The following is an 11556-nucleotide window of genomic DNA, read 5'->3' on the forward strand; positions in this document are numbered from 1 at the left end:
GGTGCCCCTGCTGCCAGACACTGCCCTGCCGCCACCCCCAGCCCACGGGCTCTGCCTCCAAGGCCTCTCGCCCCGACGCCGGCCCTGAGGCCCCCCCAGCGGGGGAAAGAGAACCACACGCGTGCCTTGTCCTGCGAGGTTCACCCCTGCCTCCCTGGTAACCCCCAAGCCCCTGGGCCACACTGCGAGTTTGCCAGGGGCTGCACCCCTGCCCCGAAGCCCTCCTGGCTTGGGACGAGGGGCCCCAGGCCCCCTCAAGTGGGTTCCAGCGTTGCTGAGTGGCTCTGGTTCTGTTGTTGGAGACCTGAGCCCATGGCTGGAATGGGGGTGGGGTGGCAGGTAGGCCCCCTCCCCCGCCCTGTGGTGGAAACCTGGAGGGGCTGGATAGGTGTAGGGCTGTCAGAGAGGGGAAAGGGGAGGCTGCTGATCGTGGGCCTCAGGCATAGAGGAATGGGACATTCCTAAACAGAGGTGAGGAACGGCAGGCTTCCTGAGCTAAGGGATTTGTGCGAGTGTCTGTGTTCAGAAAACACCTGCCCCTGCATGTGGCTGCCCTGGGGGAGGCATGGCTAAAGCGCAGCCAAGTTGCAAAGGTCTTGAATGCCAGGCTAAGGAGTTTGGACTTTGTCTTGAGGGCACTGGGGAGCCACAGAAGGACTCTGAGCAAGGGAGGGCAGATCATATTTTTTTTGTTTTTTTGGCCGCTCCAGGCAGCTTGCAGGGTCTTAGTGCCCCGACTAGGGATCAAACCCAGGCCACAGAAGCATCTGCGCCAAATCCTAACCACTAGGCAACCAGGGAAGTGCCCAGGGTCAGATCTGAGCGTCAGAAAGCTATTGTGTGAAGAGTGGATTGAAGGAAGCAAGACCCCAGCCTGCAGCAGGATCCAGATGGGAGAGATTGGGGGAGTGGGGGAAGAGGTGGGTGGTTGAGACACTCAGGAGGCCAGGAAGATAAACTGTGGGAATGGCAGGTTGGGGAGAAGGAGGGAGCCATGCAGGACAAGGCCCAGGGCTCTGGCCTCGATAACAATGGGATGGTCCCTGAGACGGGACCATGGACCAGGAGAAGTTTGGGGCAGAGGACGTTAGGAATGTTTGAAACATTTAAACGTGTACTGAGTGTTTTATTTAATTTTTATGTATTTATTTTGGCCATGTGGCTTGTGAGATCTTAGTTCCCTGACCAGGGATTGAACCCAGGCCCTTGGCAGTGAGAACACAGAGTCCTAACCCCTAGACAGACAACCAGGAAATTTCCCCTGTATTGAGTGCTTTAGAAGCCTTATCTGATCCTTATAATACATCTTAATACCTCCATTTTATGGAAGAGAAAATAGAGGCCAAAAGAAGTTTAAAAAATGCCAAAGGTCCCCCAGCTGGGTGCCAGAGGCAGGTTTGACTCTGAACAGTCTGGCTTTAGAGCCAAGCTCTGAACCACTGGACTAGCCTCGTAGTGTCAGCAGGGTCAGGGGTGTGTGCAGCGATACAGACGTGCACTGGAGGCCCATGAGGACCCGGGACCAACTCTGGGAACTGTCAGCACAGAGATGAGGAGTGGAAGCCGAGGGGAGGGTGACATGGCCCAGGGAGGGTGTGGGGATGGACGAGAGCCAGGGAGGAACCCTGAGGGCCCAATGGATATGAGGAGAGAGAGGAGGAGTGGGGGAGAGAGAAAAGAGAGCGTGCAGGAAGGAGGAAGGACCCCTGAGAAGTCAGGACACAGGAGACAGAGGAGGCCCTGAGCGTGGCCACAGACAGGCCACTGAGGACACTGACAGGTCAGCTGTGGTGGGAGGAAAACGCCATGCTGGGGGCCTGGGCAAGGGGTGCACACCAGGAATATAGGTATCTCCTGCCATGTTTGGTTAGAGGATAGAGGAAACATGGGTTGGATAGTGACCCAACGGGGGCCGGCTTGAAGGGAGAAGGTGCTGGAGTAAGTGGGGAGTCTGGGACAGCTCAAAGGCACAGCCCTTCTTCCTCTAGAATGGGAGGGTAGAGTTGTGAAGAGGGTGGAAGGATGGCTATAGCGGCATCAGGGGAGATTTGGGCCTGGACAGCTTGTCTAGGGCATCTCAGAAAGACATGGGGGAGTCGGGAGACCCTGGTGGGGGCTTAGGGGCTTAGATCCTGAGTGGGGATGGGTCCATGGAGGCTGAGGCCCCACCCCAGTAGGGGCTGAGGACCCTGGGACTCAGTCCTAAGTGGCAGTCAGGTGTCTGGGGTGGAGGCTCTGAACCCATGAGCTTGGAGAAGGGACCAGGAGAGGCCTTCCTGGGTAGGGCTGGGGTGGACCGGGCAGTCAAACCAGCCAGACAGGAAAGGGACAGCCAGGACGCACGAGTGCTCTTGGAGGTGGGGAGGTGGCCAGCAGAGGGCAGGTAGGTAGCAATCATTTTCTGCTCTTGGGGACCCTGGGGTTGTCCTGGCAGGAGTGGGTCCCGCAGGACAGGCAGAGTCTCCAGCAGAGGGTCCGCTGTGCTCTGCTGGGAAACTTCCCCAGCTCGGAGGCCTCGCAGAGTTCTGAAGGGCTAAGACAGCCTCCTCCCACCAGCCCACCCCGAGGCCTCCCTGACTCTCCTCAGACCAGGGGTGGCCGGTCTCCCTGCACACAGGATCCCTTCAGGCTGACCTCAAGGGACTCCTTTCTCTCCACCTTGCCCCTGCAACCCCCCTCAACAAGCGCACACACAGAGGAGACCTGACACAAAGCTTCCTCTGGGTTATTTTATTCACATCGCGGGAGCCAGGCACGGCCTCGCGGCCCTGCCCGGGTCAGTCGCCCACCTCCCAGCCCTGAGGGTTAGTGCTCGTTATCTCACACACAAAACAAGGGCGGGGGGATGGGAAGATGGCAGGGGAGTCTCCCTGTGCTCAGCGGTCTCAGATGACGGCAGCCTGAGCCCCGTCCAACCTCGTGGGGCCTGGAGGCCCCAGCTCTGAAAACCCCACACTGGGCAGCTGAACCCGGAATCCACCCTCTTCTTGGGCCTTGGGGCTTAAGGACACCCGGGGGAAACGGAACTTGGGTGACTTCTCCCCGCCAGGCGACCTGGGGGCTGCCTCGCCCTCCTGCCCCCGAGAGGCCTTGGAAGGGGTAGTGAGGCCCACACGGGGCACGCGGACTCGGACGCGGCCTCGGCGCCCGGAGGCCCCTTCCCTGCCGCCCTCCTCTTCGTCCTCCTCGGGGCCGGGGGAGCCTTCCCCACTGGCCACCTCGCTCTGGCTGAAGCCCACGCGGGGCAGCCTGAGTTTCGGGCTCTTGGCCTTCTCGCCCTCCTCAACCCCCTCCTTGGCCCGCGCCAGGCCGAACCGGGGCAGCCGCACCTTGAGCCTGTGTCCGGCATCCCCCTCGCCCTCTGCCACCTGGTACTCGGCACGGCTGCCCACGGCGGGCGGGGAGAGCTCCACGTCGGGCAGTGAGAGGTGGAAGGTGCGCTCGGCCCCTGGGGGCTGCTCCCCAGGCCCCTCGCCCCCCGCCCCAGCTCTAGCCCCCAGCGTGGACATCTTCAGCCTCAGCCCGCCCTCACCTGTGGCGACCTCACCCACCTGCGCCTCCCGGCTCAGCCCCACGTCCAGCTCAAGCTGGGGGACTGTCACAGCGGGCATCTTGAAGACACCCTCACCCACCAGGAGCTCACCTCCTGCCACCTGGGCTCCAGGTAGAGACAAGGTCACCTGAGGCACCTGGATCCTGTAGCCCGGTGTGCCCTCTGCTGGAGGGGCTGCACTCTCGGCCTGCTGTCCTGGGGTGGCCTCCCCAAAGCTGGTCAGCTCCACCTGGGGCAGGGAGGTGCCCAGCGGCATCCTCGGCCCCCTATCCTGGCCCTCAGTGCCCACCTGCCTGGCTGGGGACACTTGCCCTTCCTCCTGGGCCCCCAGAGTAACCAGTTCCACCTCAGGGATCTTAAGCTGCACAGCCGTGGACTCTGGCTTTTCCCTGGGGCTGACGCGCCCCCCCTGGATGTCTGCTTCCTTCCCTCGAGCCAGCCCAAAGGAGGGCATCTTCAGCTTAGGCATCTTCACCCTTCCATCCCAGCCCCTGCTCTTGCCCTCCGACTCAGCCGCCCCTGGCACTAGTTCTCCTGCCTCGGTGTCCCGGCCTCTGACGCCGAACTTGGGCAGGCCGAACCTGGGCCCCTTGAGCTTGACATCGGCCCCTGCCACTTCCACCTTGCCTGTGGGCAGGTGGGAATCCAGGCTGAGCTGTGGGATGGACAGATCGAGGGCGGGCAGCAGGCCTGCCTCCCCCGTCCCTTTGGCCTCCGCCTCGGTGCCCGCCCGAGCCTTGGGGAGTGAGATGGCAAACTTGGACACCTTCAGCTTGGTGGCTCGTCCAGCCCCCTCAGCCTCTGCCTTGGTCACCTTCGGCCCCGAGAGTCCAAACTTGGGCAGAGAGAACTTAGAGGAGGGCTTGACTTTCGCCTCCGTCACCTCTAGCTGTCCTTCCTCAGCCTCCACTGTGGGCAGCTGTGGAGTGACGATCTCAACGGAGGGCAACCGGAAGGCCACCTCTCCGACCCCTGCTACCACCCCGGGGGCCCCTGCCTGCTCCACCTTGCCCACTTTGGCTGCCGGGACCTGCCCCTCCAGGCCGAGGGCCCCAGGCAGGTCTATCTCCACTGAGGGCAGTGTGAGAGAGGGCACGCCCACACGAGCCTCGATGCCCACCTCTGGCTGGAGACAGGGAAGTGTCACCAGCTTCCCCGAGGCCTCAGCACCTGCCTCACCTGGCTTGCCTCGAGATGGGGACTCAGCCCGCCCTAGCTTAGGCATGGTCACCTTGGGCATCTTAAAGCCAAATTCCACCCCCTCCGCCTCCTCTGCCCTGGCAGCTTTTAGCTGCACCTCTGGAGCCTTGGGCAGCTTCACCTCAGGTGCCTTCGGCAGATACACATCTGGGACCTTCGGCGCCTGAACTTCCAGTAACCGCATCTCCGACACCTTTGGCAGCTGCACTTCCGGGAGGTGCACGTCAGGCACGACCATCTCGGGCACCTTTGGGAGTTTTATCTCCGGGAGCTTCACCTCAGGGAGTTTCACGTCGGGGACTTTCATCTCTGAAACTTTTGGCAGCTGCACTTCCGGGAGATGCACGTCCGGCACAGCCATCTCGGGCACCTTCGGGAGCGTCACCTCCGGCACCTTCGGGAGCTTCATCTCTGAGACTTTTGGCAGCTGTACCTCTGGGAGTTGCACCTCTGGCACAGCCATCTCAGGCACCTTCGGGCGCTTCATCTCGGGCACCTTCGGGAGTGTCACCTCCGGCACCTTCGGGAGCTTCATCTCTGAGACTTTTGGCAGCTGTACTTCTGGGAGTTGCACCTCTGGCACAGCCATCTCAGGCACCTTCGGGAGCTTCATCTCGGGCACCTTCGGGAGCTTCATCTCAGGGAGTTTCATCTCAGGAACTTTCGGGAGCTGCACTTCTGGGAGCTGCACTTCTGGCACGGCCATCTCAGGCACCTTCGGGAGTTTCATTTCGGGGAGCTTCATCTCGGGCACCTTTGGCAGTTTCATCTCTGGGACCTTCGGGAGCTGCACTTCTGGGAGCTGCACATCGGGCACGGCCATTTCGGGCACCTTCGGGAGTTTCATCTCTGGGACTTTTGGCAGCTGCACCTCTGGAAGCCTCACCTCTGGCACGGCCATCTCAGGCACCTTTGGGAGTTTCATCTCGGGGACTTTGGGGAGTTCCACCTCTGGGAGTCGCACATCTGGAAGGGCTGCCTCTGGCATTTTGGGGAGCTTGATATCTGGCACCTTGGGAAGCTTCACCTCAGGCCCCTTGGGCACCTTGACCTCAGGTGGCGAGACCCCAATGCCAAAGGAGGGCATCTTGATGGTGGGCAGCTTCAGCTTGCTCTCAACGGCTTCAGGGGCAGCTGGCCGGGACTCCAGGAGAGAAAGCCCAAAGGTGGGCATTCGAAGTCTGGGCCCCTTCACCCTGGCCTCAGGGATGCCCTTGGCCACCTTGGCCTCAGCAACTTCCTTTGCTCGAGCCCCAAAGCGGGGGAAACTGAGGCGGGGCATCTTCAGGGCCACCTCAGGTGCCTCTACTGGGGCCTCCACCTCTGCACCAGGCAAGGCCAGGTCCACCCCCACTGTAGGTGCTACCACGTCCAGGGTGGGCACCGTCACTGCCACAGCCCCTTCCCGGGTCTCCAGGCAGGGAAGTGTGGGCAGAGTGGGTAGTGAGGGCAAGCTGGGCAGCTCCACTTGGGGGACCTGGATCCCTACAGCCGCAGGCTCCACAGCAGGTGCAGCTGGGGCTCCCAGCCCAAGGCTTGGCAGGTGGAGGGCAAAGCCACTGACTGCCTCTGCTGCAGGGGCCACCTCCCCCGGCCCCTTGGGGGCTGAGACCCGGGGGACACCCACCTCAGCACCTGGCAGCCGGGGCCCAACCAGCTCCACCTGGGGAGCTGTGAAACGGGCTCCTGCAGCCACCTCAGCCTCTGCTTTGGCCTTCCTGGGGGGAGGAGCGGCGGCAGCCAGTCGGGCTACCTGGGCCTCTTCGGCCACTTCTCGGACGCGCAGCCGAGGCAGCTGGAGGCGCCGGCGGGTGGGGGCAGCTGGGACAGGACCCTTGACAGCCTCGGCTTTGAGGCCTCGACGCAGACGGGAGAACTTGGGAAAGGAGAATTCGACGTCAACAGGGGCCAGGTCTGCAGGGACCCCCAGGGCCCCGGGCACCACCATCTTCTTCTTCTTCACAGGGGACAGACTCTGGATGTTCTGGGGAGAGAGGAGAGAGGCAGGAGGCGGTGGGACAGTGGGAGGCCTGGGGTGGACAGGGGGAACCCCATGTGGTTATTTTACCAGGCCAGGGATGTGCCGGGCTGAGCATCTTGTCCCCAAAACACCATTCCCACTTCCTGCCTGTCATTTCACCATTACTGCCTGGGAAGGCAAAGATTTTCATTTAGACTCTTACAGTGAATCAACAGGAGTGTAGAAACTGTGACCCAAGACTTCTGGCTCCTCATCCAGGATTTTCCCCAATACCCTCATTCTAGAGATGGGGAAACTGAGGCCCAAGGAGGGAAAGAAACTTGTCCAGGGTCACTCAGCAGTAAGTGAGTCGCCCTCAGGCTTGAACCTGGCCTCTCTGGTTCAGAGTCCCCTGGTTCAGGACCACTGACAAGGTGGGTGAGGGTCCTGGTTTGGGATGGGTGGGTCCCCCTCCCCAGGGAGGAGTTTAGGGACAGAGAACAGGAGGCAGTGGATGGGATTAGCGCTGAGTTAGTGACGAGACAGAAGGCAAGGCTGGCCCACCGGTGTGGGGCAGTGGGGCTCACGGCGCAGAGACAGGATCGCTGGGGCAGTCCAGGGCCGGGACCGGGCTAAGCACGCGTACCAGCTTGGCCACCTTGGCCCGGGGGCCCTTGATCTCGTAGCCGGCCACGGTCCCAGGCCGCAGCGCCAGGTCCCCGGTGGGCACAGTGCGCTTCAGGCAGAAGGAGACCTTGTAAGGCTCGGCGCATTGCAGCAGGCGTAGTGCGTCCTCGTACTTGAAGTTCTCGAAGAACACTCGGGCGCTCAGCAGCTGGTCCCCTGCAGGCCAGGTGGAGGTGGGCAGGGCGTGGGCATCTCCCGGCTCCGCCCAGGCCTAGTCCCGCCCACTCCCCTGGAGCCTGCGCAGCGAGGCACCGCCCAAATTTTTGGCCCCGCCTATACCCGAGCGCCGGATTGAGACCCAAAGTTCCTCCCTGATTGAGGTTCTGAACACTTAAGAACAAAGCCAAGGCCTTGGCTTTAGCCCCGCCTCCCTCACTGGGCAAATCCCAGCCCATTCTGGCCACACTCCTCCCCTTTCTACTCCCTTCCCCCATCCTCACACTTTGGACACAGACTTTGCTTCTTTTATTGAAAGAACAGAATCAGAAGAGAACTTCCAGAAGCTCCCACTCCGTTATTCACCCCCCTGATCCTGTGGCGATTTTCTCCACTCTCCACCTGTTCTAGGTAGGGATAAACCATCCCCACTCCTAGCTCGGGTCAATTCCTCCACCACCTTTTCAGAGACACACTCCAGCAATTCTCCCGTCTCCCCCGATTATCAATTTGTCCTTCTCTTCTACATTTATTCCCATCAGCATAAAACATAGCATTCTTTCTCCCATAAGAAAGATTGTCTTGACCCCACTCCTTCTGGAGCTCCGGCCCCATGTATCTGTTCACCTTAATGGCAAAATGAATTGAGTTGTCTAGCTGCATAATTTCCACTTCTCCAATCACATTTTTGACACCCTCCTCCCAGAACCTTGAACTGCTCCTCTCAAGGTCCCATGCAGTGACCTCTGTGTAGTTAAGTCCAACGGTCAGGTCCCAGACTTCATCTGTTCAAGCACCTGCTTGAGATCCAGCTTTACTCTCCTTTGTCCACTTGCTTGGCTTGGCTAGGCTTCCAGGGTGCCACACCCTCTGAAACCTCCCTCAAGGTTCCTTCTCAGCCTCCTGGGATGGTTCCTCCCCATCTCCCAGACCTCTTAAAGACACGCAGTCCCAGAGCTCAGGCCTTGGACCTCTCCTCTTCTCCATCTACATGCTACACTCATCCCTTTGGGAAGCTCATCCAGATTAAGGAGTTTAAAGATCATAAGTATGCTGATTCCCAAGTGTATCTCTCCAGCCCAGCACTCCCCCCTCCATCCTAGACTCATATCCAACTGTCCCTCCACAGCTCCACCTTGGGGTCCACCTCTCACATGACAGATCCGAACTTTACTTTTGCTTTTCCTCCAGACAAGATCCAGCCCCAGTGTTCCCCATTTGTGGGACTACCAACCCCATTCTCAGGTCAAGAATCCCTGGACACATCCTTGACCCCTCTCTTTCCAACACACCCCATATCCAATCCTGAAGGCTCTTCCTTCAAATTATATCTAGAATCCAAACTCTTCTCTTCATCTCCAATAACAGTATTTTGGCCCCAAGCATCACCATCTCCCACCTGGATAATCACAGTAGCCTCTTTACTGGTCTTTCTGCTTCCCATCCTGCCCCCCACAGCCTACTGCTAATACAGCATTTCAACACGGTCAATTCATGTTCTTCCTTCACTCACAGCCCTCCCAGATTAAAAGTCAAAGTCCTCCCCATGGCCTGTAAAGCCCTCTTAAAAACTACCCTTTCTGTTACCTCTCTGGCCTCTTCTCTTACTCTACTCTTCACTAACTCTACTCCATCCACATTGGCTTCCTTGCTGTTCCGCCAACAAGCCAGGCATGCTCCCATCTTGGGGCATTTACACTGGCTGTACTCTCTGCCTGGAATGCTATTCCAGATGGCCATAGAGCTCATTCTCTTTACCTTCTTCAAGCCTTTCTGCCCTTCCTGGCTCACCCTATTTAAAAATGCAGCTTCCCTCCTGGCATCTGTAAGCATATATTGCCTTCTAACTTACTATGTATTTTACATATTTTGCTTAAATATGTCTCTCCTCACTAGAATGTAAGCTCCATAAATGCAGAGAGTGTTGTCTGTTTGGTTCACTGCAGTAGCCCAAGCACCCAGAATAATATCTGGAACTAGAAGGCACTTAGTAAATAGTTGTTGCATGAATAAATCACATCAGCCTCAGCATGTTACCTAAAATATCCCTTAGTAAGCTCCCCTGCTCACCTGCTCTGGTTGTTAACTCCGCCTCTTTTCTTTAGGCCCAACAACAAAACGATAACTAGCACTTAAGTGCTTATCATGTGCCCCTTAGCTACGTACTGTGTTTTCAAATACTGACTCATTTAATCCATATAATAACCCTATGAGGTAAGTACTAGAATTAGTCCCATTTTAGAGATGAGAAAAACCGAGGCACAGAACGATCGCAAGATAGTAAACTGCAGATCCGGGAGCCAAACAGAGACAATGAACCTCCGGAAGTCCAGCTCGGAGCAACCAAAAGGCCGACAGGTAACACAAAGCCCCGCCCCTAGCCCTCAGCCCCGCCTCCCGGTCCCGGGACCCCGGGCAGTTTCCCAACCCCGCCCCCGCAGGAAGGCCCCGCCCCATGCCTCCGCCCCGCTCACCTTCCTGCAGGCTCAGGCTCCTGGCCGCAGGCGAGTCCTCGCGCAGCTCGCGGACGAAGATTCCCTCCTTGCCGCCGCCAGCTACGTTGATGCCGCTGACCCCGGTCTGCGCCTCCGTCTCCACAATGATCTCCACCAACTCCGCCCGCCTCAGCTCCTGCGGAGGGCGGCGAGGGGTCGCCATGGGGCGCTGGGGCCGGACCTCGCGCAGAGCCCGCCATCGCGCGTAAGAGCGGCTCTTAACCGGGTGCTCAGGACACAAGCGCCTCGGCGGGGCTCAGGCAGGTCGTGCGGGCCCACCCTCTCCGGCATCGCCCCTTTAAGTGAGCGCGAGGGCCGCTCGGTCAGTGAGACCCACGAAAGGGTTCAACGGCTCTCCGGGCTCACTGGCCTGGTGGAGCCCCACAGGCGGCTGTCGGGAGAGGCGGGGCGAGGGTCTGTGTGGTAGAGGAGGGGCGGGGTGGGGAGGCCGGAGGGAACCTGAGCGGTGACTGAAAGGCGGGCCTGATATGAGGGCGGGGCTGTGCGGCCCCCACACCCCCTTAAAATGGGCGTGGTCAGCTCAGGGCGGGGCTACGGCGGCCTGAGAGGAATGGCCAAAGATAGGAGAGGGGTGTGGCTAGAGGGGCGTGGAGGTGCGGAGGGGACCCATAGCCTGTGGACGGGCTTCAACTACCGGGAGGGGTTTTAGTAACAGCAGAACAGGAGTGGGCTTGAGGATGGGGTCCCGAAGAAAGGGCTGACCCTTCATGGTGCGGTATGGAGATGGGGGTGGGACTGGCCTTGAGGGCTTGAATGTGTGTGACTATGTCCTATTGTGGACTCTGTGACCCCAAGCCCTGCATAACGCCCATTGGAGAGGGAATCCAGTGAAGAGGGGTGCGTGGGTAACGAGTGGTGGACTGCCAGATGTGGTATTCCTGGTATTTACTGTAAATGGTGGTGACCTGGCCCTGGCCCAGCAGTGCCCTGTGGGAACTGCATCTGGGCTTCCCAGAAGAGACTGAAAGACCTCAGCTCCACAACTGTCCAGGAACCCAATCTGCTGTGTGTCTCTGGGGAAGAACTTTGCCTTCTCTACGCCCATCTCCCTACTGTAAAGTTGGGTAACATGGGTGTACTGGAAGGAGTCTCTGATTGTGAGCTGAGACCTGAAGCAACAGAGATGTGAAGGGATGCTGTAATGGGTAGTGCATTGAGGCTGGTACAGACTGGGCTTGAGCCCAGGGCTTGGAGAAGGGAAAGCAGGTCTGGCCAGACGCTCCACAGCAGTGGCCCTGGGACTAGAGAGCTGGGCAGAGCATGGTGAGAAGGGGTAGAAAGAGTCGTGGTAGGGGCAGCAGGGAAAAGCATGACCATCACCACCACCCTTAGGCCTTGGGCTAAGCATTTTATGTGTGGCATCGCCTTTCATCCTCCCCGCAGCTTGGGAAGTCACAGAGTAGGACACAAAGGTCCAGAGAAGTGAAGTGACTGCCTAATGCCACACAACGAGTTAAACGGTGGGGCCTCAACTTCAGGTCTGG

General features: G+C 59.3%; 1 protein-coding gene across 1 annotated transcript; it reads right to left on the reverse strand.

The window, feature by feature from the left end:
• Positions 1 to 2726: 2726 nt before the first annotated feature.
• PRX (periaxin) lies at positions 2727 to 10499 on the reverse strand. Its single transcript, XM_057713594.1, has 3 exons — positions 10031 to 10499; positions 7360 to 7556; positions 2727 to 6737 (listed from the first exon to the last, which is right to left on the reverse strand). Exons 1-3 carry the CDS (start codon positions 10212 to 10214, stop codon positions 2886 to 2888), a joined length of 4233 nt encoding a protein of 1410 aa, XP_057569577.1. The 5' UTR covers positions 10215 to 10499; the 3' UTR covers positions 2727 to 2885.
• Between the last annotated feature and the right edge of the window lie 1057 nt (positions 10500 to 11556).

This window comes from Hippopotamus amphibius, chromosome 16 (genome assembly GCF_030028045.1).
Source record: "Hippopotamus amphibius kiboko isolate mHipAmp2 chromosome 16, mHipAmp2.hap2, whole genome shotgun sequence".
Taxonomy (NCBI): Eukaryota; Metazoa; Chordata; class Mammalia; order Artiodactyla; family Hippopotamidae; genus Hippopotamus; species Hippopotamus amphibius.